The following is a 27,992-nucleotide window of genomic DNA, read 5'->3' as shown; positions in this document are numbered from 1 at the left end:
TCCCCTCCAGCTGTCACTTATCAAATGCTTGTACAGTTCTGGCAGCGTCCCTGCCTGCGTCATAGAGTCAGAACTGCTGGTGTGAGTGTGTGTATGCAAGTTTAAGTGAGAGAGCACAGTTATTATCTGGAAAATGTAATTTTGCAGGCTGTGGGGTTAGTTTCCTAGATCATTGACAGATAATGCTTTGAAGTGCGGTGAAGGATGTGTGTGTCTGCGTTTGTTGCTCTCAATCAGTCTTTGGTAGTGTGTTGTGATAGCATTGCAGGGGCAAATCCCCTTGCCTGGGGTAAAACAGAGGACAGAGTGTTAATCTGTGGCAGCTGTGGCAGCTTGGCAGTGGTCGGACTGGTGGTGCCGTGGAGTTGGCAAGAACCTCAAGTGTCTCTCTGCTTTGAGTGACAGTGTGGTTTACAAGAGTAGGCTCAGACTGGAGGTATGACAAGACCTTTACCTCATTTCCTCTGCGGAAAATTTCTGCTGCAAAGACATTTTTACAACTGTCACAGTTAAGTGAAATTACTGTTATGTTTGCCCCATTTATTTTACAATACATGCCAATAAAACCTTAATATGTTAAAAGTCTCAAACGTATTTTCTTATATTCGGATACTCAACAGTGCTGACAAATGTGCAAATTACACAAAAAGCATATTCACAAAGCTGGCAATAAACACTCCACCTTACGTAAAATGTGGCAGTGAAACCATAAATCTTTATAATATGACATACAATACAAATGGGAATAAATGTTTCATTCCTTTCCCATAGCAGAACAAGATTGATATAATTCATGGCTTGTCATCTGAAGTGCTTCTGTCATCATTTTGACAGTTCACATGTATAAAACATTTTTTTAATGAGATGTGGATTTTGGAAGACAAGCTGTTTATTTCCTTCACCATTCACACTTGACTCATGCATTAAAAACATACAATTACGTTGGAATAAACTTCTACCATCTTAAGTGTTTGTAAGCTCATTTGTACAGTAAGTAATGTAATTGTCTAGACAGCCCATATAAGCGCTAGCAGGAACATGAATGTGGGTGACTGAAAATAAAATAACCTGTCACAGCTTGGTCTAATTGATTTATGGGGAACTATCTGTAAATCTAAACAATGCAAAAAAAACAGAAGAAAACAGAAGAAAAAAGAAAGAAAAACAAAAAAGATTGTTGATTATCTTCCAAGTCAAGCCCCCGAGGGGAAGGCCGGCAATTAAAACTGTTATCAGACGAAAGACGTGAGAAGGAGCAATAAAAACAGAGGAATGAAAGCTGCTGAAAGGAGCTAAAGAGATAGGATCAGACAGTAGATGAATGATGCCCCAGGCCAGGCCTGAGGTGACAGTGACATGGGTCAAAGGTCTGTGCACCAAAGAAGAGGTCATTTTTTTGAGCGAAATATGTGTCGGCAGCCTGCTGTGTGTCTTACTGTTGCCTAGCTGCTCCCTTTCACACCTCTAATCTGAAAGTGATTGAGCTCTGCGGACACCCAGTTTGGCCTCAGCTCCTGGAACACATCACCCAGTACACCGCTTAGCGCCGTGCCATTCTTCCTCACGCCGGCTCTATGAATATCAAAGATAATAACATAGATTTTGAATTTAAAAGTAACAAAGGGCTAACTAAATTGAATCACAAGGCTCTGCTGCTTTATGTTTAAATAATCAAAACTGCCGAACCTTTGAAAGACGTTGGAAACTCTGCGTACAGAAGTAAAATCCCCCCCCCGACTCCACCAAGTACACCTTTGCCTCCACATTATAAACATTATAATAAATCAGAAATACTGTAACGTCAGCATTCCTCACGTCAATTCATTTCTATCAGCATTTGCTATATCCAACATGAATGAGTGTGCACTGCATGCATGTAGTCCTCTCATAGTCTATTAGAATTGAAAACCTGCAGTAGAAAAACAAGTATTTATCACTGCACATTTGCATTTCTGAGGCTGCTGAACAAAGCATTAATTTGCTTACAAAGCAGCATTAATTTGCATTATTGTTTCTTTTTCTTTTCTTTACAGATGGGAAATTTGTACAGAGAAACATACAAAACAGTCCGACTCGTTTGCCATTATTTGTTTTTTTTTGTCATAAAAAAGTAGAAATACTCAAAGCTTTAGCTAAACATTTTAAATTTGGATTTTGGCCCTCTTTATGGATAAAACTGTATTCTTTGTGTAGTTGTGTAAAAAGCAGAAGGACTTATTAGGAATTATACTGAAAGGTAATGATATGAGTTCAGTTTTATTACTTCCACTGGGAAATTGTGTTACTTCGGGGTCAGGTCATGTCAGTCATGAAGCAAAAACAAAACTGACACAAAAAGAAAAAAAAAAAAAAAGACAAAACAGGAGATGGGATAATCATAAGGAAGACAGCTCACGCAGCTGTGACTGGTTGTTAAAATCCACATACTGTGAAGTTTTTTCTGTTGATTTAGGAAGCGCTGATGTGTTAGGAGGAGAATTTGTCAGCAAAAGTGCTGTTACAGCCCTGCAGGATTTAGTTTCAAGGTGTGTTCTGTCTAAATTTAACAATTAGCCGACTTCTTCATGGGCTGAAGACGTGAAAATAGCTCACCTGTTTCTTGCCACTGGCCCATTATCCATTTAGTGGTGTAGGAAAGAAAATTTCTCATTCACCACATAATCTACTTTTTGCAGTTCACACTTGTTGTGTGAGGCTGTGCTGATGAGTACACACTGGTGACTCAATATGTATGACCCAAAACAAGTGTGTTTTCTTCCAGGAAAAGTGTTTGTCAGTTGACATAAAGTGTTGATTATAGCGACTTTAAAAACTGCGATGTTTACCTCCCGTCCTCCTCCCGGAGTCTAAATGGATCTTGCCGTGGTTTTTGTGGAATTGTAAGTCCAGTAATTATGGATTCACAAAGTGACAAACAAAGCTGTTGCAGTTTACAAAGGCATGAAACAGTCAGTCAATGCAGACAGCGGCATTACTGGCATTGCTCCCATTACTGCCTCACTGGCGTCAGTCTGAAACTGTGACGCAGCAGGAGGATGGTTATATATTTGGGGGTTTGCTTTTTATTTGTCAGTCATTCTTTGGTGAGGAACATTTTACGGGATCGTTAATATGTTGGTTTGAGGCACATATTGATCCTAAAAAGTACAGCACATTAAAATAGTTACATTCTTATATTATATATATTATATTATGCAATTTTTTTGTCAAGCTTGGACAAAAAGCAACCTATGTCTGTAAGTTTTAAGTTGTGATGCTGCTTGTGTACATGTGCATCTGTACACATGGAGTACATCAGCATGTCTCATTCCAGTCTAAGAGACTGCCTGTGGTTATTAATCAGACTGAGGGAAAGGTAAACAAAGTGATATTTACAGATGGATCCACAGGCATTTAGACACAGGTCACCGATGCGGCGTTTTGGCGGTGTAATATAGTCCAAGTTAACTGGTTAACTTATAGCTCTGTAGAAGTAACAACACATCTGGAACAAGCATTAACCTCGTCTTCCCACTCACATTCTTCATTTTGTCATTTAACAGTGACGGAAGCATTTGGCAAGGGAAGCTCTGTGAATCTTGTAGGCAGTGAAATGTTGCTGTCTTTCAACTCCTTCCTCTGGCAGCAGAGTCTGAGTTCTGACAAGTATGAGGTATCAATCTGAAGAGTGAGTGTTTGTCGGCGTAAACAACATACACATGCAGTGCACACTCCGTAAAGACACATACCATTCTTATACCCTCAATTTACAAACGTGGATACGTGTGACATTTTCAAAAATTTGGTCTTGATTAAGCTAATTTTGTCTTAAGCTTATGTTAAACAGGGTTTTTTCTGTCATTTTGTTGAATGTTTATGCCAGATTGGTTGAGCTAATGTGTTTACACTCTGATATAACTTGAGAGCTGGTTTGCCGGATATTCCATGCCGGATTTACATAAATTCTTGCTTCTTCTAAACCATTTCAAAGCAGAGAGCCGAAAATATTCCGTGACTTCAGATGGTCCTGCCCCGAAACAGAATGGGAGAAGGCTGACTCAATCAGAATTCATATTTCATAAACATAGAGGCGTATGCATAAAGATATCATAAAAAAACATGCTCTTGTCATGCATCCACACACAAACACACGCATATGCTAGACTGAGAGATGTTTTACCAATTTGTGCATAGTCTGGAAGGAGGTTTTACCCCCGAAAAATGTGTTGTCTGAGTTGATGCAGTTTCCCCACAGGGAGTGAAAACAAGATAGTTCCAAGTTTTCATCTTGTTTTTGTTTAGTTGCTAATTGAAATGTGTCCCAGATTTTCTGTGGGTATAAATCACAAACCAGTGTGCAAGAAGAAGCAGTAATAAGTACAAATGGAAGGCAGATGTCTAATGTATGCACAGATATTATTATTTATCTCTGTTTTGTCTGCTAACAGTGATCACAGCTAATCAGGTTAAAAAAAGACAATTTTGAACTTGCATCCATCTGCATTCATGTCACCTTGCAAGCATTGCATATGACAATAAACAGGGAGAAGCCACGTCAGTTAGAGTCTTTGTCCTCTGCAGGTGTCAGCACCTGTATGGACATAAACATAAGCAAACGGTACACATGCATTCAGGAGGATTCACCCTCACCCACAAACACCTGTAGCTTATGTGCCGGTTACCATGATGATGGGTGAGAATAAATACGAGGCCAGATGGTCACTTCCACATGTCACTCCAGTGGTGTAATCCATTCCCCCTCTTCCCCATCTGTGACTGCAGAGCACCAGGTTGGCCTGGGTTTTCTATTAAAAACTACGAAATGTGTCCCAAGAGCTGAATCACAGGAAGCAAGGGAAGCCAAAGATGGTGACTGCATAGGAGTTCTGCAACCAACGGAGGTTTTGATGACACATTGTGATCTCTGGTATCAAGTCAGACAGTAATTCATATTTGACAAGCATACATTCAATGTACTTTGCTGCCATGGAGATTCATGCCAGACATTAGCCTGCTTAAGGCCTCACCTGAAGGCCAGAAGTGATCACCAGGAGAGAATATTTATAAATACAGACTTCCTTCCACTTATCTACAGACATATGTTAAAAGTGGTTACAAGCATGAATCGTGTGAAGATGTACACAGAGGGTTATATACCGTAATGTTCACACTCAGCAGATCCAACTAATCCAGCCATAACACACCTGGCTTTTCAGTCAGAACAGGTCCACATCTCCTCTGCTGCATCTCCTTTTTTCTTTCCTCTCTCCCTCTCTCCGCGTGCGATTACACACAGCATGAGCTTACAGAGAGATTCAGCAAACCGTACGCTGGACTCACTGACACAGTAATGATGCAAATACTGCTCCCTCATCTGATTTCTGACTCTATGTCTCTATAGTGAGTGTGTGTCACGGGACAGTCCTGACCGCCCATATGATAGCCACCTGTGTAAACGGTTGCAGTATCTTGTAGCTATAAAACACTGGATCCTCAGAGTGCTGTGTCTGTTGCCACTGGAGACATAAGACATGACCTCTCCTTTGCAGAGGGGAACCCTGTGAGCAGCCAGTGGCGGACATACACTAACATACACACAGTTTCATGCATAAATGCATGCCCACATACTCCCAAAGTTAAGTTCAGTGTGGCTTTATTCTTAAGGTAGTCCCTCTTCTCCCTCACTGTCATATACTAACACTTCAAAGCTGAATGCACACCGTTCTAGACACTTGCATGGACGTAAACAGTGTAAATGCGTATGTGTATGTTGGAGGGGGCAGGGGATGTTCATGTCTGTTTCTGTGGGTCAAACAGGAGGTGAGAGAGGCTTCTGTTGAAAAGGGCGGATATTGACACAGCATTAGCATGAATGAAAATATTTTCCGTGTTCAGAGAGCATGAAAAGAACACTGCCAGGCATTTGGACATGGCCTATTCAAACAAACGGCAGACACCAGCACTCAATCAAACACTCTTTTCACAGACAGGTTTCCCAAAACAGCAGCCTAAAGAAGGTGTCATATTGCATTATGTGTCAAGCTTTCTAACCGTGAAAATGTCTTTGCAGTAAACTACACATAAAAAGAAAAGAAAGAAAAAAAAAACAAATCCTAGTGCCAGTGGTGGAATCCCATTGACGCACCAAAGAGGGATAGATTTGTGTAAAGGAAGTGGGTGTAAGGCTGCCATAGTTACTACAAACAGGAGTGACGTATGGGAGGGCCCTTGGAAAAAAGGACTAGCGCAGCTGGAATCACACTAATGGAAGTTTAACACAAATCAAAAAGCAGAGACAGAGTGAGGGAGGCATAGAAAAAAAAGCAATAGGGAGTTGGGGGATTGAGCTGTTGCTGTTACTGTTTTTGACTTATGACTGCTATTACAGTGGGTAAAGGAAGTAGATACACATCCAGTCACAGAGGGGCTGATGTGAGTAAGTTTATGCTGCGGCCAATGGTCTGTGTGCATTAGCCTCTTTACATGCCTATTAATCTGAGGCAGTGGTTTAAGTGATCGTAGATGAAATTCTTCCCGAGAACCTTTTATCTGGACAAAAGGCAAAATTGTGCTCTGAAATCAATGCTTCGAGTCACACTGATGGAATTATGTGTCGCAGTCAGTCAAATAACGTCATCTCCAGGGGAGCTGACAGCGAACAGTTGTTTTACCCTCAACAACAGATGAGTCTATAATTGCACCAGGCAATGGAATAACACAGATAGTGTATGTTACGAGACCTCCACACACACACACACACAAAGTCCTTCTGTTCTGGCAGGGAACAGGTGCAGTGTGGGAGTTGGAGTCATCAAATCCCAGAGTGGTGCAGACGGGGTGGGGGTGCAGCTGCTACAGCCTAATACAATTCCAATCACTGTATGTATTTTAATACATACACTTATCGCCATTTGTTGAGGAGTTCACACTCAGATACACACACTTGCATACCTCCCTCACTCCATCAGTTTGTCGTCGACTAAACATAATATATATACACACTGAGACATACAGAGTTTGAGAACAACAAAATGACTGATGAAACTGAAAACTGACACTGAAATTGTGTTTCCATGTCAGGGATCAGTGTGACTTAACATTGGTGTCACTGCGCTGCCATGAGAAAAAGACAGAGCCAGAGAGAGACAGGTGTATCTCACACAGCTTTGCAGGAGACAGCGCTCTGCACCAGTAACTGGATGCCTGTGGGATTTTTCTGTCAGTTACTTGAAAATTCAATAATTATGAGAGTTGATTTTTTTTTCGTGTGAGTTTTCTAAATTTATCTTTAGAAAAATACATGGACCCGGAGAGAAAATAAACTAGACTGCAAAGACGCAGCACAATCAGCTCAACGTGAATATTTTTAACAAGCATGACATCAACATGAATAGATCTATTTATATGCAAGGACACACACACACACACACACACACACACACACACAAAAACAAACTCTTCTTTAAACAGAGACTAAGAGTAACTCATTTAGACAACACTGTTGCAGGAATGGAGAAATTAAAACAAAAGATAAAAAGCATGCCAAGCATGATATGAAACATCAGAAGAGAAACATGTTGGACCCAAGGACAAGCTAATAACTAGGTTTTACAAAACTGAGGTGTGTGTGAGAGATAAAGACAGGGGAGTTATTACAAAGGAAGGGAGAAGAAAATAACCATGAAAGAAACCTTGTACACGAAAATCCATGGTAACAGAGATAATGACTATCCACATGGAGAAAAACACAAAGAGGGCAATAATTGAAAATGAAATAAGTGCCAGAGTGAAGATGCTGAAAACCTTGACCAAGGTCCATGCTAATGCAACAGAGGTGGGAGTGAAAGGAAGGTGCAGGAGGAGGGGAAGGGGAGAGGAGAAGTGAGGGGTGGTCGATAGCGTGACGCGAGTCGCAATATATCTTAGAGGGAGAGTTTTGCAAAGCCTGTCTGGGAGACATAGCACACTTAATCCGTGTGCCTGGGAGGGGGAGTGATCTAAAGACGATCTAGAGGAAGGAGCAGGCAATTTCAGCCCGTCAAGCTGATACACACTTCCCACATTACCAAGCACTCACACAGAGGCATTTCCTCACACACCACTTGGTGCCAGGTGGCCTCTGCCCAGATCAGTAGCTGTGGCAGAAACCGTCTTAGCAGACTTACTGAGGCTTGAGCTGAGGTTTGGAGCTAGGGGCTAGAGCTTCCACTCTCTTCTCCTGTGAAATGTTCCAAAAACATTTCACTCTGATGGCTGACTTTTAGGAATATTTTTTAAAGGTTGAGTTGCAGTGAGACCTCACGCCAGGCACGAGGCTCACCACTCCTCCCCTCTCCCACTCTGCCTTTTCTCTGGGCTGCTGTCCAGAGAAATGACTGGCTTCAGTGGACCCAAGAGGAGGAACGCAGCCTGAGGAGACAGCAGTACAGCAGCTTCAGCCCTCCCTGCCTGCCTGCCTGCCTGCCTGCCTGCTTGCCTGCAGCTCCAAATCAAGCAGCTCGAACACCTTTGTGGGATTCACAGACTTGATTTTTATCTACGTTTTTTTTTTTTTTTTGGTTAACAAGTCAGGAGGATTGGATCTTAGCTGGGGCATAGAGACAGACAGATAAACAGACGCACTGACATATGGACAGAGAGCAGTGGGCACTGCAGTGTGCAAGTAGTAACTGGACTTCTCTCTGATTACTGAGACCAGGGAAGGATAATATCCAGAACATTACCCTGACCACAGAGGTAGTGGGTGGATGCCTCTTTCAACAGACTGCTATAGGGGGAAGCTGAGACTGTATAGAAGCGGCACAGTAGTTGATGCACATTGTGGTGATCATCAGAAAATGGATTGCTGCCTCCATGTAGACTCTTGATGGATTGTTCCTCCTAAGATTATCTCTCTTTAAACATTGTTTGCAAGAACTTACTGAACAGAGACCTGTGGACTCCAGCCTCTCCCCACCGACTTTGCTCTTTAAACTGAATGGACTTAGGTGCTTTTAGTGTACGTCTCAGTGATGATGGCAGAGTGCATACGGACTATGCATCTGATTCTGATGCTGCGGTATCTTGTTTTGCTGGGCACGGCGCACACAGCCCACAGCATCTACCCACGGATACGGCTCTCTCACAAAGGTAAGGAATGCCTCGTGTGTGTTTCTTTGATTAACTTTAATCTACTTTGGTAACAAATGCTTGCAGTGTTTTCAAATTAAATGCTCTTTTGGGTTGCATCATTGGAATGGCAAAGGCAGACTTCAGAAGATGCAGCACGGTGTGTAAAACTGAGGGGAATAGTCCTGCAGCCTCAGTCCAAGCAATCATTTTGTGCTATGTGAATTTTTCACACACTTTCAGTGTTAACAGTCTTCACTGAAACATGTTTGTTTGTGTTGCTCAGTGTTTACTACTGGAATTTACCAAAAATTTTTATTTTATCTATGTACAGATTTAACATTTGTAGTTTACTGCCACTCTCTCAGACGTGTTATATGTGCTGAAAATTTTATGAAGTGGTACATTTTATCAAATAGAAAGGAATAGAAAGCCACTGAGCATGGCTTGGATTTGTATTGGCCGACTTTCCCTCTCACTTTTTGAGGCACATACTTGTGTCACTCACTGTTGATGCTCAAGGAGCCTCCTTGTAGTTTGTTTTGGTCCCTCAGCCGTGGTGGCTGAGAATCCACATTGTGGCTGCCTGTCAAGCCATAGAGGTGGAACGGAGGAGGTTTTCTTGAATAAGGGATTGCATGAAGTTGTGTATGTGGCTGAAAGATATATATATATTTAAATATAGATATACAAAAAAATCCTGTTTAAATGCATGTGGGAGTGTGTGATATGGAAGAGCACTCGCTAGAATGCAGACTGATGATTGTGTATCTCTTGGACACTGATGAGGGTTTTATCTTTGCATATAAAACTCTTAAGTAAACACTGCCTTTTTCTCACACTTCCTTTGATCTCTATAGCAACAGGAGGTGACAATTCCTCATAAGCCTGTTAGTCATGGCTGAATATAGGTGTGGAATTTGGATGGTCATAACTCATAACTACGCCACTGTGAGCCTGTTATGAGAGGTGACAAGTCAGGTTCATCATTTACAGTTTTGAGGACAGTTTGCTGTTTTATGATATTAACTAATTTTGAATGGAATTTGTCAGAAAATTGTTAGAAAACAAATATATGTTGAAATGCAGTTCAACAATGCAAGGCAATAGCAATTAAGCCACAAACCCAAACGAAAAAAATAAAGTTTAACTTGGAGAAAAGGAAGGCACACTGGCTACTGTAAATGAAATCCTCATATGTCAACAGAATGGAGCAGATCACTGTCAGTGTGCTTAGCCACTAATGCCACATCAGCATCTTTTATGATGAGCCTTTCATATATCGCCTAATTCATTAACTGCTTGAGGGGAAAGCTGCTACAGTGACTGACATCCCACCCCTCTCTCACTCCCCATGGCTCCTCTGATACATGTTCTGGCTAGCACAGGGCACTATGAAAAGGCTGCAGTTGGATCCTATCATTATGGAATGAAAAACATCTAGGCCTAATGTATGCCTCATGGGCTCTGTCTGTGAATTTTTACATACAAAACCTCAAGTTCACACATATGCACATGCACACACAGACCCATGCACAGGAATAGTGTGAATTCTTTGCACTCTGATGACTTGGATGCAGGTCAGGGTGATGGAGACGGATGCTATTTTAGCTATGCACCCTGAGGACTATGAGGAAAATATTAAAGTAACATCTGGTATCACAACAAGATGGAAAAATCGGACTGTCCTCTCCTGACAGAGAGATTGATCAGGGGAAAGAAAAGTTAATATTGGTATGCCACACCTGATACCAAGAGAGGGATCAATAAAAGTCTCAATAAAGTATCAGATCAGTTTTCTCCTGACTTCTCGGCATGAATTCCTTTGGGCACATTAGCCTGCATTCCAAGGACGGCCCAAACAGCATACACTATAGATCTGTGGATGCTTTGAAGTTAGGCACATTTAACACAGGGTGTAAAACTGTTATATACTTGGTCTTTTCGTCTACTTGTCTAGACATTTGGACCAAACAAGATTTATCCAAATGCACCTGATTCACCTTTAACCCAGTCATTCTTTCATTTGCTTATGCCCCAATTATCTCAAGTTCCATAAGGTTGTTACCTAAATCACAGAGTATTGAATTACAGTCACAGACTCTACCGTCCTTAGAGAGAATGGACCATAATCTTTGGCTGCACAGCTTGCAAATACCATAAACACAGTCTATATGTAGACAGTAAGGCACCCCAATTGCTTGGATTTTGGTCCAATCAAACTCCCTAAATCCTGGAATATTACAGGTAAATGCCCCGAGGAGATGCGAGCACTATACAGAAACTAGAACATGTTGTGTTTTTCTCTGGACACAGATCTATGGGATTTGAGTCTGCATTATCCAAGGCTTGGCAGCAGTTTTCCTGAGAGCTGCAGGTCTGTAAAGTGAAATGATCTCTTCTCTTAAGACAACCATCAACTCTGCTGCTAATGAAGTTGTTGCCAGCTGAAGCAACATGTTGTCATCAGGCTGCCAGTGGGTGGCCAGGCGTTAATGTATTCTGCTGCCTCTACAGCGCTGTCATCATGCATAGCATAGAGTGTGATACAGCAGTTTTCATAATGGTGATGACCTACTCTGACCAAAGTCACTTCCAAAATCATTTCATGACTGAATAGTTTACTCTGTTGGCCGATTTACTTAATTCCGGGCATATTTTTTAAAGGTCGGATTAAAAGCTTGACCGAGTTTAAAAATGGCGCTGTGTGTGGATAAATCTGGATAATTCATTCCTGATTTAACTAAGCCAAACATTTCTTCCTCATAAAAGAGCAAACATCAATTTTTTTTTTATTTTTTTTTTTTTACGACGAAAGAATTTTCCGCTCATGTTTCCAAAACATTTCCTTTAAAAGGCTCCTTAAATTGCTTCTCACATTCTTAAAAAGTAACATGAGTTGGCTTGTTATTACCACTGGCAAGCCTGTCAATTTGGGAAACATGTTTTAGTTAAAGTGTTGAACTGTTCGACCAGACACCTGGAACAAAAGTTTCACAACCACTTAAGTGTCAGGTCAGCAAATGAGGTCGTTACTTCAGCGTCATGAGTAAAATACAAGGATTTTTCCTCAGCAGGTGTGAAAAGGGCATGATGTAATCTGTTCCAGATGGGTTAACATCATCCATTAACTTCAAGCTGTATATGTGTTGTTTTATACAGTATGAATAAACTCATGACCAACATTTTCCTCAGAAAAGATGGTTTAAAGCAGATAACAGCTGACTATGCTTACATGTACACACTGTATATGTTAAAGTAAAGTAAAGTTTCCTCTTCATATCCTCTTCTTAAACTCAGAGCAGGATATGAAAAGGAAATGATAACACGTGAGCACAATGCCAAACCTTTGTGCTCTTCAGCAGATACTGCAAAATTGTGAGATTTAAGCAAAAGCAGCTGAGGCACATGCATGTGTGAACACAGGGATTACTCAGGCAGTAATTACTGATGCATGAAACCCCCTTTGAGCTGTAATTTTACACCTTCCTCTCCAGACAAGGAAAAGGAAAGCTGAATTAATGTGGCTGCAGGTGACTTTGTTCTGATGGTGAGGTGGGGAATACCAGGAAAGCTGTGTTTGCTAGGACATCAATGACAGGGGAATTCTTTTTTCTTACTTTTCCCATTCAAAGTTAATGTGTGAGGTGAAGAGTTTCATTAAGGTTCTTCCGCCTCCATGCACAGAGGCCTATAATTACCAGTAACCGCATTGGACTGTGGCCATAGGGCAGTCATAGGCCTTATATCAAACCCCTGGAAAATGGAGGGCATAGTGATGATTAGATAAATCACAGCTTTTAGGTCAGCAAAGGAAAAACAATATTTTTCAACCCCCTTCTCTCACCTCCCTCACCTTCTCTCTCTCTCTGTACCTCTTGCTCGTCCCTCACGCTTTCATTTTGTCTGTGTATATCTCAGCGCCCTTTTCTCTCCCATTGTGTTATGTGTGTGCTCTCCAGTTCATTAATGAGATGTCTAGAGGGGAAGGCAGCTGGTGGATGTCTAATATCTTTTCTGACCTTTTCCGAGTGAAGGGACCGGGGAGAGGCGATGAGTTAAGTTCGTGACTCGAGAGAAGGAGAGAAAGCACAGAGATTGTTTGTCTCACTCCAGAGAATGTTGCAATAATATTACAACGGAAGAAAGTGGATGACGAACGCAATGCAGCGAGCACTTCAACACCAAATGACATGTATTTTTCTACGCTCACAGTCAAAAGGAACGCTTTCCTTGCTTTATTTCACCTGGCCGAGGTGGCACAGAGAATATCATGTGAGGACAGAACTGTTCATATGGATCATAACTGTACCGATAAATATGCTTTTCAGACATTTATATACAAGTTTAAATCAGTTCAATCTATTCTCACTTTTTCAATGTTAAAGCTGTTGTAGACATTACAAGATAGAAGGGGATGGCATCTGACTGTTGACATATGACTATGATGTTACAGGAATGAGCCAAATCAATAACGAATTCATTTTGGCCCCTAGTCATTTATATAATGCAGCAGCCTGCAGTGACTTTTGCAGACAGGCAAACAAATAAAAAACGAAAAAAGGAAGTTAGGGTTTTAAACTGGAAATTTGCATTTGACCTGTCAGCAAATGCATTAAATAAGCATCTCGGAAGACATTCGTCTGCCCATCTTCAAAATAGCGCCGTCAAGTGGCATCAACTGGAAATACACAACTTCTCTTGTTCATCAAGATGAAACAATCTCAAAAGATTGTTGGTGAGAGAGCCCAGGTGATGTCAAATTCCAGGTTAATCTACAGAACTCACTGCTGCTCTCCCTCCTCAAAGACACCAGGATCCTTTAGCCAATCCACCTTTGAAAAACAAAAGTGTTGTGTTGTGAATGTCAGTGAACATGAGTATTTGTAAAACATATTTTGAAATGGACACGTTTACTGTATTTGAATGCAGACATGACATGATGAAGCGCTGTTTGTCTTTTCAGGCTAGTACCAACATGAGTTTTCACTATAAAGTACTCCTCCGACATCAATCAGGCTACAGACTTCCACTGCCATTACAGAGACACACACTTTGATCCGTCTGTCTCGTCCTCCTCAGACACTACATGTGGCTTTCATTTTACAGACTGACATCATCATCAAGCTTCACAGTGGACACAGTGGAAACACTAGGCCATGTACTGATAACAGCATTGGGCCCCGGTTCTCCAGCTCCGCACCCCACTGCATAGCCTCACCAAGCTCTGGACAACATAAGGACTACAAACTCAGTCCAATAAATCTTTTATTCTGTTCCAGCACAAATGACTCCTTAAGTAAACGTAAGGATTCTTCTCAGCAAATAAGAGACTGTAAAGTTTAATTTCTAAAATAAAATATACACTTAACACTGGCAATAAATGGATTTATGATAGCAACTTTAATTTCAGTTTTAAACTTTGGAAGGGGATTTTCTGGTCTCCTTGGCACATCGATCTCTAAATATTAATATTTTCAAGAGACTTAGAATAAAAGAGTAGGTTGCTGCTGTGCGCACACAAACCGATACACGTAAACACATATTATTCTCTCTGTTTCCTGAGGGTTTCTATATCCGATAAAAAGGAGATCACTCAGTTTATTTTGGTTTCACTTCAGCAAATCTTCTCAGGCATCGCTCAGCATTGCTAAGGCAGCTGGTGAAAGTGTCAATCTCAGGGGTGTCCTTTTTCTCTGTGTTTTCCATTTGAAGTGGGATCACAGTAAGGCCATGTGTCTCCCCGGCTCAGTTGCTGATGGAGAAACACACTTCCACCTCCTACTACTCTTTCTCCTCACAGCCCTTCAACTGAGGGGGGACCTTACTTGCAAAAAAAGAAATGGAGAGGTGTGAAAGGGGGAATACAGAAATCCCCTTTTTGCCTCATTCAGTCTGAGCAATAGCTGCATCTGTCTGGCTCACGTAATAACAGAGAAGAACTCTTTTAAATAGCAGTGTGCACTCAGAAGCGTCTCTTAGCGTGTCAACCGCCAATTGCTTTATAGTCTGTACTCTGTAATGGGTGTAATTAAGTCGATTAATTAACACCTTCTTTTATTATGAACTTTCTTTCTTTTACATTTATCACATGGGTAACCTGATCAGGCAATGTATATGCTCACATGTGCAAACAAAATTATAGCGTGGAATCTGTCTTTATTTATGCTTGTCAGAGAGAGAAAGCTTTATGTATGTGCATGCATTTTGCTGCACACATCTGTCCGCATAAATCAGCTCATCATCATGCAGTTGCTTGCCCTCAGTACGTTCAAAACGTCAAGGCCACATGTTCTTTTGTTCTACAGAAAAATTGGAGCAATTTTTTACTGTGACATGATACATGCAGGCCTGAAGTTCACTGGACTTTACAAAGCAACCCACTTGAAACAGCCTCTCTTTTTCCACGGACTGGGTGATGTTAACTTGATAGAACATGTTTTACATACACATCTGTGATTAGGTCTTGCATCTAGCAAGCCCCCTTTTTTAATGCTTTACTGCATGAATTGGCCTTAAACAAAGACATACACTCTTTCCCTTTTCCATATCCAAGAAGCCATCTTTGAGCTCTCTGTTTCCTTTGTTTGTAACGGAATATATATTATCATTTTAGTTGTAGCTGTTAAGTTAATTCCAACTGGAAAGTATATTTTGAGATTTAATATTTGCTGGCCCTAACCCTAGTTCTTAAATGTGGTTTATTCATCCATCCATCCATCCATCATCCCGTAGTGCTTATCCATCAGCGTGGCCCCAATCCCAGCAGACATTGGACACAGACACGGTAAATCCAGGACAGGTCATCATTCTATCATCAAGCTGACATATAGAGGTATACAACCATTCATACTCAAGCCTTTCAGAAATGTCACCAAATAACCTGAAAATACATGTCTTTGGCCTGTGGGAGAAAGCCACACATGGAGAACATACAAACTCCACACAGAAAAAGGAATCAAACCAAGAAACGTCTTGTTCTTTTCTTGTTCATATCTTTATAATTGAAGGCCTTCCAATTTCCAACACTACCAAAGACAGTGAAAAGTAGATTGAAAGAGAGCTTCTGCTTAAACACTGTTTACGCCATCAATTTAAATAGCTGTTTCAGTCTGTCATCTAAATAAGTGGTAGCAGATTTGACTCCCGGTAAAGAAGGAGCTGATTGTTTGGGAGCCAGCCTGACATTTGTAAAAAAAAAAAAAAAAAAAATGCAGTGGAATGTTTCAGAGGACTGTTCTTGATCCAACTTCAGCTTAACTCAGAGCAAGCTATAAGGACATAGAGGGCAGGCAGCCGGTTTGTGTGTGTGCGGTGAGTGAGAAGGAAAGCGAGTGCGTCGGGTGTGTGGATTAGATAATTACAGGAAGCATGTCTGAGCCCTGGCAGAACACCACTGCCACATCCCCTCTGTCTCTGCCACCCAACCACCTGAGAGCGAGTGCTACTCAAACAAACAGTCGCTTGTCTCCAACATAGAAATCTTAATAGCAACTAAATGTACACAGTCACCCACTCCTCTGTGGATACCTAATCCCATTTTAAACAAATAAAACCTTCCACAGAGCATATGTTGCGGCTATGAGTAATCTAGGAAAATAGGATAAACACTCTCCTTCTATCTAGGAGATCGAGTATCACTAAAAATACACAGATGCTACAAAAACAAACCGTACAATTACCCTCTGCCACCCCAGCATGTAGAGACACCTCAGCAACAACTGAGGCAGCTGAAAGGGTGGCCTAGTATTACAGTCATGAGCACATAGATGATGGTTCCGTTACTATCAGTCAGATTGTTTTTATTCTATCAATTGAAAGGGAATTAAATAAATAAATTTCATCACAAACTGCGACTTGTCTGCTTGGAATTCTCAACTATAAAAAGCTCTGCGAACACACACCAGATTACCCCCTCTCCTTTTACAAGGCCCCTCGCACCTAGTAGTCATGTGTTCACAAAGAGCCAGTGCAACCCACAGGAAGTGCACGCCTTTGGGGTTTTCTGCACCTTAAATCCTTCGCTCTCAGCCTTGATCTCACAGAGTGCAGGTATACAGCACCAACCTGTCAAGTTCAATCAGGTAGAGAAAACAACACTAGAAAGCTAGGTGTGTTTTCACATGTGTGTATATAGGCACACTAATTATCTCTGATCGTGCTGTTTACAAAGATCTGTGGTCATTCTGATGAGTGAATGTTTATATTTAATGACATGCCCGTCACAGTCCGCTGCCTCCTTTTCAAAGTAGGATTTCAAATTACCTAAAGCAAGACTGACAGGGAGTGGCAGCTGATGTCAAACTAATGACTGATAAAGAGAATGGTTCCGCTTCCTCTCAGATAAAACTGTCCCAGTTAAAGAAAACGTAGGGCAGACTGCCGACATCAAATGCGCCTCATAATCACAACATCTTTCCCAGGACACATATCTCCCTACTTCCATCCATTTAGGCAAAAATCTTTCATACTTTCTAAAGTGTCTTCTTAGTTTGGCCGTGTCAAGGGTGAGTAGTGGACCTTGCATATACCACCTACTCATTCCTGAGAGGCCACTTTTGAGTTTTGAACTTATTAGTGGTGAAAACAATTGTGCAGCTATGATCCAACCAATGGTGTGAGAGGATGCATAGGCATCCTCCACATATGAGGTACAGATGAGAGGGAACGATAACCCTCCTGGTGCGCTCTGCCGGAAAGGAAGCTACGAATCAGAAACACATGCTGCAATGCTTGGCAGCATTTGGGACGCAGACACAAGTTACTGGATCAGTTAGAAATCCCTTGAGGGAGGGGTTTGGTCAAATTTGATCTTGCTGGTTACTGCAGGCAAGAGGCAAAATGAGAAACCACATATGCAATGAAAACCAGACCTATCTGTCTATCTATCTATCTGTCTATCTCTCTGTGTGTCTGTCTCTCTATCTATCTGTCTGTCTGTCTGTCTATCTATCTATCTGTCTGTCTGTCTGTCTGTCTATCTATCTATCTATCTATCTGTCTGTCTGTCTGTCTGTTTGTCTGTCTGTCTGTCTATCGGTCTATCTGCCTGTCTGCCTGTCTATCTGTCTGTCTGTCTGTCTGTTTGTCTGTCTGTCTGTCTGTCTATCTATCTATCTGTCTGTCTGTCTGTCTGTTTGTCTGTCTGTCTGTCTATCGGTCTATCTGCCTGTCTGTCTCTCTGTCTGTCTGTCTGTCTGTCTGTCTATCGATCTATCTTTTCCTACCTATTCTGTTGCTAATAATTTGACGTCTACTCTGTGTATGCATGTGTGTGTTGTTGTCGTTGCTGCAGAGCTCTGGCAGCTGAACAGGACATGGGTATTCCAGGGACATGGAGTGTCTCTTCAGCCCCAGACCATGCTGCTGGATGAGGGCCATGAGAGGCTTTACGTCGGGGCCAAGAATACTCTGTTCTCCCTTAGCCTGGACCGGGTTAACACACACCACAGAGAGGTAAGCCTGCTCTCAAATCTCACCGCATATGGAACGTTTAGCCTCTCTGGGATAGAGGTGAACCAAACTGAGTATGAAGGTGCGTGTCTTTAGACGTCTGTGTCCTGCATCGAGAAGCATTTTGGCTGATGTTTCGAACTTGAATCTGAATTAATGGCATAAAAATCATGTGTGATTAATTTTGCAGGACAGTTACTCATGTTCTGGTCAGACTTTTTTAAACATACGTCCAACTGCGCATATGAAATATATACAAAATCTGCTTTGTTTAGTTTTTTCTTTTTTTCATTCACAATGAAACAGCAACAACCTAAAATGTGTTTGTATTTGCATTTTCTTTCAGATCCAGTGGGCCAGTACAGAATCTCAGATTGAGGAATGTTTGATGAAGGGGAGGGAAAAGGTAAGGGATGCCCTTCAGGTGTTCAATGATGTAATTAATGTGGCTAAAGATTTTATCAACTTGAATTTGTATATGCAGTTGAATTAATTTTACCCTATAGGTAGACACAGCCATTGCAGATCTGTCAGCATGTATGTCATGATTTACATATCCCCCCCGAGCCAATTAACCTTTGTTTAACCCAAAGTATTGGTGTTATAGATTATGCAGTAAATGCCTGGCAGTTTTCCATTAATCCATTTTCACTGCATGACCTTAGCCATCCCTTACACCCAGTCACTACCCAACTTTCCCCCCTGTTTTTTATTTCCTCCAACAGCCGGAATGTGCAAACTACATCAAGGTTTTGCAGCAGTACAACCACACCCATTTACTGGTCTGTGGGACAGGAGCCTTTAACCCTCTCTGTGCCCTGGTCAGAGTGGGACACAAAGGGCAGGTGAGTTCCAAGGCCTGGATCAGAGTTTGGTTAATGTAACAGATTAATATTTCACTTATCAGCTATTTTAAGGGATTTTGTTTTGCTAAATGTCTTACTGATCTGTTCATTTAATCCAGATATTTATTTTTTCAAGTTTTGTTCTTTTTGTGCATTCTGTAAAAACCACAGTTGCTTATTTTTCATGAAGCTTTGAACCTTGAGAGTTCTTCACATTGTGCTTTTCTACTACATTCCTGCTTTACTCAGATGGCGGTAGCCAAGATCTTCTTCCCACTCTTTTGATGACATTTTGGCCAAAATCTTCTGGACTTGTCAGTACGGCATAGACAAGTAACACTTAGCACATGCTACGATAGTTAAGTTCATCCTCCTAGCAACAAGAAGCAGAGTGAGGAGAAGGAAACATGGCTAAAAAAGGGTAGCCTTTTCCTCCGAGAAGGAAATTGATCGGCACCAGGTTCACAATGTTGCAGGTAAACACGGAGAGCAGGCCAGATGCTGCTCTTTATGGAGGCTAGTTTGAGGTCAGGGAAGGGTTACGATCTGTCTTTGTGTGTCAGCTGCCTCTGAGTATATGAGAGTGTTTTCGGTTTTGCATGCACACTGTGCAGGAAAAACTTTCTGCCTGTCAGTGTTAACACGTTCCCTCACAGGATGACACATAACCCCTAGACATCAAACACTGAACAGTCCTGAGTGTTTGTGCGAGTGTCTGGAGAATATTTAGACAGAAAAGTAGCTGGTTTCCAATCCACATTCCAGCACAGGTCGACCAGGACAGCTGCACTTACAACCTTGAATCACACTCATTCTTCAGAACAGGCAGTGTGAGCAAAGTTAGACTAACGTTTACTGCCAGATTTAGGTTTAAGCAATTTAACACTGCAGTGGACAAACACTAATGTTAATATTTACTCAATGATGAGCTATGATATAAAATGTATGCATCTAATCCTCCACTCGCTAACCAAAATTGTACAATAACCATTTTTAAAAGTCCGGATTTCAGAGCAATAGCGAATCAACCAATTTCACCAATCCTCAGTTTGGTTTCAGTGATGGATGAGTTTAACCCAGACTCTGCTTTCTATTAGAGTCATATGTACGGCAGTAGTCAGAGCACAGTTGGGCTCTGTGGGTTCTCATAAATCAATATATGACATCCTCTTTGATTTGCCAGTGACAGTCATAAACACTGTGGTGGCCTGAAACATATAAGCTGCCATTCTATAGGGAGTTATGGTCTATTTGTGCGTGTGAGTGTGAGTGAGTTTCAACATCACAGGACCAGAAACAGCGATATGATATAAGAGCACAACATAGCTGGCTGTACACATTTAGGCTAAAGTCATTCATTCGCTCATCCATCACCCCATGTCTCATTTATCTTTCAACCTACAGCTCATCAATCATTTTTCAGATCCCTCCTCTCTCCCTCTCTGTCTCCACTCACCAGTTTCTCATCAGGGGTTTGTTTGGACATTGGAAAAAAAAAAAAACTTTGCGCAGGAAGACTTTTGTATGTGAATAAATACTCAAGCATTTTTTTGTTTGTTGTCTACAGGACAGGCTCTTTTCTGTTGAAGACCACAGCGTTTCAAGTGGTAGAGGACGCTGTCCGTACGACCCAAACAGTCCCTGCACGTCCACACTCTCCAGTAAGACAATGCTCATTCAATCGCTCATTACCGAAAGTAAAGCTACAAGATTATGTATGCTGTGAAAATCCTTGAGTACCTACTATTTAGTTTAACAAGAGGTTTGCTCGCTGTGTTGACGTTGAACCATTCAATGCTGCCATCTTGTGGCAGTATTGAAAAAGAAAGGGAGTTCCCTTTATTGGTTATTTCTGCGTTATTATTTGGTTTGCCTGTGTTTTTGTGTGCATTTAGGGGGAGAGCTGTATATTGGCTTGTACACTGACTACTGGGAGAATGACGGAGCTTTGTGTCGACTTAATAACCAGACCTACACACGCACTGAAAGAGACGACAGGCAGCAGCTCAACGGTTGGTGTGCATTACAGGACAATAAACACATCTCCTTTAAAACTCTCGGGGGTGCAAACAGATACAGTATGTCTGCTACTAAACATCATTTTGAGATGTTTAATTTTTCATAAGGATGTCAAAATATTTATGAAAATATGAAAATATGTATAAATGTTTATAAATGTTTGTTTTTACCAAATCTATAAAATAAAAAAAAACAAATACAGTAAATTTTAAATTTCCATTTTAGAATGATCTTACTGTTTGCCATAGTATCTAACTTCTAGTGCGACCTTACTTGTTAACGGATGGTTTAACTCCAGGCCATGTTTTAAATTCCTCTCCCAACAGAACCTAAATTTGTGGGTTCAGCAGTTATTCCTGACAACGACGACAGGGATGATGACAAAGTTTACTTTTTCTTCACTGAGCGAGAGATGGCTGCTGATAGACTGAATAAAGCTGTTTATGCCCGCGTTGGGCGAGTTTGCGCGGTGAGAACGCAGATGAAACATTTTTGGGCATAAACCAGCCAATGACGAAGTACTGACAGTGCAGTCATATTTCATATCTGCTTTCATCTGTCAGAATGACCAAGGAGGACAGAGAATGCTGGTGAATAGATGGAGTTCCTTCCTGAAAACTCGTCTTATCTGCTCTGTGGCTGGACCGAATGGCATGGATACATACTTTGATGATCTTGGTAGGGCTATGAGGATTTACGGCTGACATCCTTAAATATATGTGTGCTATGAAGGAGTTTTTTGACAATGTGAATCTGACCTGCAGTTGACTGTCTCCTTGAGATGCATAGCCAGTGAGAATGAGTGTGACTAAAAGAGCAACAAAGTTATAGCATGTCCACAAACACCAGCTAAAGTTGATGTTCTTCATCTTTTAGAGGACGTCTTTGTTCTCAATAACAAGGATGGAAAAAACCCAGAAATCTTTGGTCTCTTTAGCACAACAAGGTGATGCATAATACAATTACAATTTTGCTACCCATTATATTATGTTCTCGCTAATACAACCTTCTATTGCAGTGTGGTGTTTAAAGGCTACGCTGTGTGTGTCTATCGCATGGATGACATCAGAGCAGCCTTTAATGGTCCTTTTGCCTACCGAGAGAGGCCTGAGCACCACTGGACACCTTATGAGGACAGAGTCCCCTACCCTCGACCTGGATCTGTGAGTTTTTAAGTCTTAAAATAGAGTCATATTCATGGGATTCATTTCCCTGATAGCCCGGCATTATGCATTCACAGCACTTCCTGCTAGTCTGTGTTCAGGACTGGCACCCTCCGGGAGGGGCAGTGTTGAGAGCATGTAGGACATCTCTTATGAATGTCAGCACTGTTGTAGCTGCCTCAGCAGGTCATACAGGGACAGTGTGAACCAGACTAAAACATCTCAGCTTTTTTTTTTTTTTCTACACTGTACATTGTGCCACCACAGTTAATGGCCCTCTTCTTTGTCTGTCTCCACTCCACTTCCTTTTCTCTGTCTTTAACAGTGTGCCAGTAAAGTGAATGGAGGAGGCTTCTCCAGTTCTAAGGAGTTCCCGGATGAGATGCTGCGGTTTGTGCGTTCTCATCCTGTTATGTATCATCCGGTCCTTCCTCAGCACCGTAGGCCTGTCCTGCTACAGACAGAGCCAGGCAGGAGAAAGCTCACCCAGATCGCTGTGGACAGAGTTCAAGCCCAGGATGGGCACTACCATGTTCTGTACATCGGCACGGGTAAACACACTGCGAAGAATGGCCACAGTACATGTTGCTGCTTAATCCAGCATGCCATACACGTTTATGTTACAAAGTATGCATGTTACTATTTGCAAAGTAGTAAAAAAGTGGAGATTTTGTTTGCAGGGAGACACTTGTTGTGACATATTGATAGCATTATTTGTGATCAGATGTTTACAGTCTCGAAACTGTATGAATAAAGAGGAATTGTATGCCTTTGTCTGTCAATCTTTTGTAAAGCAATAGTGTAACATTACTGTCTCCTTTTCATTAGATGACTCAGTGGTGTTGAAAGTCATCACCATCTACAACAAAGACACAGACACTATGGAGGAGGTGCTACTGGAAGAACTACAAGTATTCAAGGTAGTTTATTTTTAACTGCAAATTGTGAAAGCAAAGTCAACTTTGTAGCCAAGTAATGTCTAAATTTTATTTCATGAAACCAAACTGCTTTCCTTTGAAAACTTTTTTTTCCCTTTTAATTATTAGAGGGATCATAAGAATAATTGTGCAGCTAACCTGATGAGAGACACTCTGAGAGATCTGAAAATAATCAATTCTTCTTCAACTAAATTTGAAACCTAATCTGCAAGCAACAGATGCTTTTGGCTTGATTTTAACTAAAACCAGATATCAGGATGATTAGAAGCATGACAGGAAGCCTGCAGTGACTTTATGTTTTTTTTTATGGTTTAACCTTTATGGTTCCAGGATATGATGAACCACTGAATTGCCTTAAGTTTTGAATAACATAAAGTCTTTCCTGTTTGCAGGTGTCAGTGCCAATAAAGGAGATCATAATATCCCCTAAACGGGTATGAGGAGCATTTGAATCCCTTATTATTCATTCCTGCAATTCTGTTGTTTAGCCACAAGATGATAACATTGCAACACAATAAATGACTTTGTACCGACATAATTAATTTGTATTGTTATCCACTTGTGACAGGCAACCAGGTGTAAATCTAAATATATCTATATTTTTTTTTTGCGGGTGGCATCGTGGGCTTCACAGCAACAGCTCTATGTTGGGTCGGAGGTTGGTGTGGCCCAGGTCAGACTACATCAGTGTGACCTCTATGGCTCCGAATGTGCTGATTGTTGTCTGGCCAGGGACCCCTACTGTGCCTGGGATGGTCTTACCTGTTCAAGATATTATCCTGCAGGAGTCTACACCAAAAGGTAACAGCAAAGTTTTTGACCTGAAGTGTGTAGATTATCAGCTCTTCACGCCTTCAGCAGTCCTGAACACTCTCACAGGCATCGATAGACGTGTCCTACTGTCTCTTGTACTTTAAAAACATGGTCACATTTTCTGCCTCTTTGCCTCGCTCTCTCCCATCTCAGCAGACGATTCAGGCGGCAAGATGTTCGCCATGGCAACGCTGTCCAGCTCTGCAATGGGCTGCAAATTGATGGTTAGTGTATACAATGACTGTGTGATGTGCGTGTGCGCATGGGTAGCCTGTGTGTCACAATATCACAATTTCTCAGGCGTGAGGATATAATAGTGTTATGCAGAAGCCTTGGTGTTAATATGATGAAAAAATATGAAGTCAACTGTCATTTCAGTGGAACGGTGTAATATACGTTTGTTAGCTAATCAATGTGTGTCTTAATGTGCACATGCGTGTGTGTGTGTGTGTGTGTGTGTGTAGATGAAGGATCCGAGGAGAAGTTTGCATACAGCGTTGAGAGTAACAGCACTTTGTTAGAGTGTGTCCCTCGATCACTTCAGGCCAAAGTCCTTTGGTTCTTCCAGAAAGAAGGAGAAAAACACGAGGTGGGCTCAAACGCAAATGCAACACAACAAACGAGCTGTTAACTGCAACTACAAATAGTATAACAGCAGCAAATCATGTTTTTGCCTTTAAAATCTTTTCAATAGAATCCATTTAGCGTTTGGAATGACTCTCCTGCTCTCACCTCAGTGCAACTAAGCTGATATCAAATTTAAATGTGGTGTGTTTGACTGAAAAGAAAAGGAAAAGGAAACATGGAATGGCTTTATAATGGAGCTCACAGAATCTTACACAAGTCACCATATTGAAAGCACAATGGAACTTCTGCTCATACGTAATTTATTCTTTCCTCTTCTGTAGGTTTTTAATAAAAAATTCTCTTTGGAAAAGAGTGAAAGCTGCAGCTCCTTTAATCATGAGACATAATGACTACACTGAAAAAACTTTTGTTTTGTTTGTTTTTTTCCCCCCAAATTTAGGTTCGAGGAGATGAGCGGGTTATTGTGACCTCACATGGACTGCTGTTCTTACGTGTGAAAAATTCAGATGCCGGCGTGTACGTGTGCCAGACTGTGGAACATGGATATGTGACCACATTATTACGTATCACTCTGCACGTGCTCAGAGGGGAGAGGGTGAAGTCAGTGTTCAACGGGGCTAATGGTGAAGATGGAGAGAAAGCTGCACTCCTGTGTCACTCTTCTATCGGACCCCCACCAGGCCCCAGCATCAGCCCCAGGGTTATGGTGCCATCCTCAGTCCCTGGCCGCCACTCCAGGCTGTGGTACAAAGAGTTCCTCCAGCTGATTGGCTACGGGGATGCTCAGAGAGTAGAGGAGTACTGCGAAAGAGTGTGGTGCACAGACAAAAAACGTAAAAAGAGCAAAAGGAGGTATGTTCCTCTGACTGGTGAGAAGAACGGGAAAGGAAGAGGAGAAGAGAATTCCAACCGGGCACCCAGGCACACCTTGGACACCTGAGAAGAACTGAGACAGAATGGGCACACACACACACACACACACACACACACACACACACACACACACACACACACACACACACACACACACACACACACAGTCCAAAGGTCAGAATCACTCACTGTTTGCACCATGTAAAAGGGTTTCACTTTACTTTGAACAACAGCGGTACCAGATAAACACACATAAACAACACAGCAGCATCAAGCTATTATAGCTACATTTATCACTCAGTAGTTCAAGTGTGTTGTTTCTGCTTCTTTTAAAAAAGCAACATTTAGCCTTTTGCATGGTGTAAACTGATTATCTGCTGCAGAACTTGGCTAAATACTACGAACATCAATGTCGGCACAGTGCAGAGACCCTGGAAAGAGATGGATGCCACCACAAAATTGACTGTAATCTGAAGAGACAGAAAATAATAAGCCAGTTGCTGCGGACCGATCTGGTCCACCCCAGCTGTCAATCTAAACGCACAGAGTGACTGCTCCACCAAACGTCTGCTCCTCCTCTCAATCGATGGGATGCTAAACATGACACTTATTGTATCTATTGTGAGAGAAGACATCTATGTTCAAAGTAATCGACTTATCATTTTTTGGTATGATGATAACTTATTTTCTTGCTTTCTACTGATTCCTGTAGTTGTTTAGATGTCATAAACTGGAAGATAACGTGTAGTTTTTGTACAGTGAAAAATGTTTTTGAGCTTCATGATATTGCCAGTTTGATTACGACGTGGTCTGGCCTGTGTTGCCGCGTGGGCCACTATGAATATTGTTAGATGTTGCAATGCCACTATTATGGATATTTGAGGCATGTTTTAAATATGATTATGCCTTGAATGAGAATAATTACTATTTAAGCACTTGAAAAACCTGTTGATGAAAGATGAAAATGTGTCCAATAAGTGGATATTTCTGTTATTATAAATGTCTACACTTAATGTAAAAAATATACTAGGAGTAGTGAGTGTACTGTGTATATCTCTGTATATTTGTGTCTATAATTAAGGGTGGTCTTTGTTTTCACATTTGTTAAGCATAACTGCCACCAGAAAGTCATCCCTCAGTGCTGTCTCATCCCTCCTTTATCTCGTCCTACCTTTCTCCCTCTGTCACTCTTTACATTCCCTCCCCTCTTTGTTTGTCTGCAGATAGGATTCATAATGACCATGACAAACAGCAATGGAGAGCAAAACATTTCCCTCGGGAAAACAAGGCTAAATAAATGCTGGGATGACGATCCAAACGTGTCATTGGCAAAAGTGACGATTCAACCTCACGAAACATCCGCTCATTTTGAAATGACTAAAACAATCTGGCAATCACAATGAAATGCATTGCAGCTGTGATGCTACTTGTGGAATCTGGAGGATCTGTTGTGAAGTTGTGCCTTATTTGTCTCTTACTTTTGTCACTTTATAGGTTTGCCCCTCTTAAACTTACTGTATTTATAATGTATTCAGTCCTAAATCATCACCCGTCACTCGCCTTTAATAATGTTTAAGTCGGATGTCTTTGACTGACCTGTTGTGCCTGCGCTTATGAATACATGTGCCATTAAAAGAGATGGGCCATCCTTCCCTGGTGTCACATGTGGTTTAAGTACCAACACACAGACACAGACAGATATGACCCAGAGAGTCACCAGTTAACCCAAACATGATGTCTTAGGACGAATAGGGGAAACCGGAGTCCCGGGGGAAACCCACGCAGGCCCAAGGCTGGGAGCCGAATCACAGCCTTCTTATTGTGGGGTGACAGAGCTAACCACTATGCTGCCGTGCTGCTGGTTTAAGTATCACTAATGTTCAAATATCACTATTCTGTATACAAACCTACACATACACACATAATAAACATAACACAACATTAAGTCATTGCATACTATAACAGTCATAAACAGGTATAAGGACGATTTAAGTGGGTTTTCAATGTACTTATCAACAAAATACAAAGTACTTATCAACAATTATAATGTCTCCCTTGAAAACTTGCAGTATTCATCATCATTAATTACCTATCTACACACTGGCCTCCACTGGTGGCTGCCCACACAAGAAGTCATAGTTGTTTGCAAGAAACACACTTCTGCTTGCGAATAGATCACGATTTGTTATCAACCATAAATTTAATGTAAATAG

At 41.4% G+C, this 27,992-nt stretch overlaps 1 protein-coding gene across 3 annotated transcripts; it reads left to right on the top strand.

The window, feature by feature from the left end:
- Nucleotides 1-8,544: 8,544 nt before the first annotated feature.
- Nucleotides 8,545-27,453, top strand: sema3e (sema domain, immunoglobulin domain (Ig), short basic domain, secreted, (semaphorin) 3E). Of its 3 annotated transcripts, none has more exons than XM_029522504.1 (17): nucleotides 8,545-9,108; nucleotides 18,383-18,543; nucleotides 18,887-18,946; nucleotides 19,266-19,385; nucleotides 20,953-21,046; nucleotides 21,281-21,397; nucleotides 21,731-21,873; nucleotides 21,968-22,082; nucleotides 22,281-22,350; nucleotides 22,423-22,567; nucleotides 22,893-23,118; nucleotides 23,396-23,487; nucleotides 23,898-23,939; nucleotides 24,140-24,306; nucleotides 24,475-24,542; nucleotides 24,789-24,907; nucleotides 25,346-27,453. In XM_029522504.1, the coding sequence occupies exons 1-17, from the start codon at nucleotides 8,991-8,993 to the stop codon at nucleotides 25,844-25,846; spliced, it is 2,358 nt and encodes a 785-aa protein (XP_029378364.1). In that variant the 5' UTR covers nucleotides 8,545-8,990; the 3' UTR covers nucleotides 25,847-27,453. The 3 variants fall into 3 exon arrangements, with proteins under 3 accessions (XP_029378364.1, XP_029378363.1, XP_029378362.1); XM_029522503.1 differs by having other exon boundaries at nucleotides 24,783-24,907; XM_029522502.1 differs by having other exon boundaries at nucleotides 24,472-24,542; nucleotides 24,783-24,907.
- The last annotated feature ends 539 nt before the right edge of the window (nucleotides 27,454-27,992 follow it).

The sequence above is a fragment of the Echeneis naucrates genome, chromosome 16, assembly GCF_900963305.1.
Source record: "Echeneis naucrates chromosome 16, fEcheNa1.1, whole genome shotgun sequence".
Taxonomy (NCBI): Eukaryota; Metazoa; Chordata; class Actinopteri; order Carangiformes; family Echeneidae; genus Echeneis; species Echeneis naucrates.
Note: the sequence above shows the minus strand (reverse complement) of the source record. Positions and strands in the feature narration are given on the sequence as shown.

Excerpts from the sequence above, each read along its gene's own strand:
- sema3e (XM_029522502.1), top strand. The coding sequence starts at position 8,991 with ATGATGGCAGAGTGCATACGGACTATGCATCTGATTCTGATGCTGCGG. Across the intron at positions 22,083-22,280 it reads TACATACTTTGATGATCTTG|AGGACGTCTTTGTTCTCAAT; the intron begins GTAGGGCTATGA and ends TTCATCTTTTAG. Across the intron at positions 23,119-23,395 it reads TGTTCTGTACATCGGCACGG|ATGACTCAGTGGTGTTGAAA; the intron begins GTAAACACACTG and ends CCTTTTCATTAG.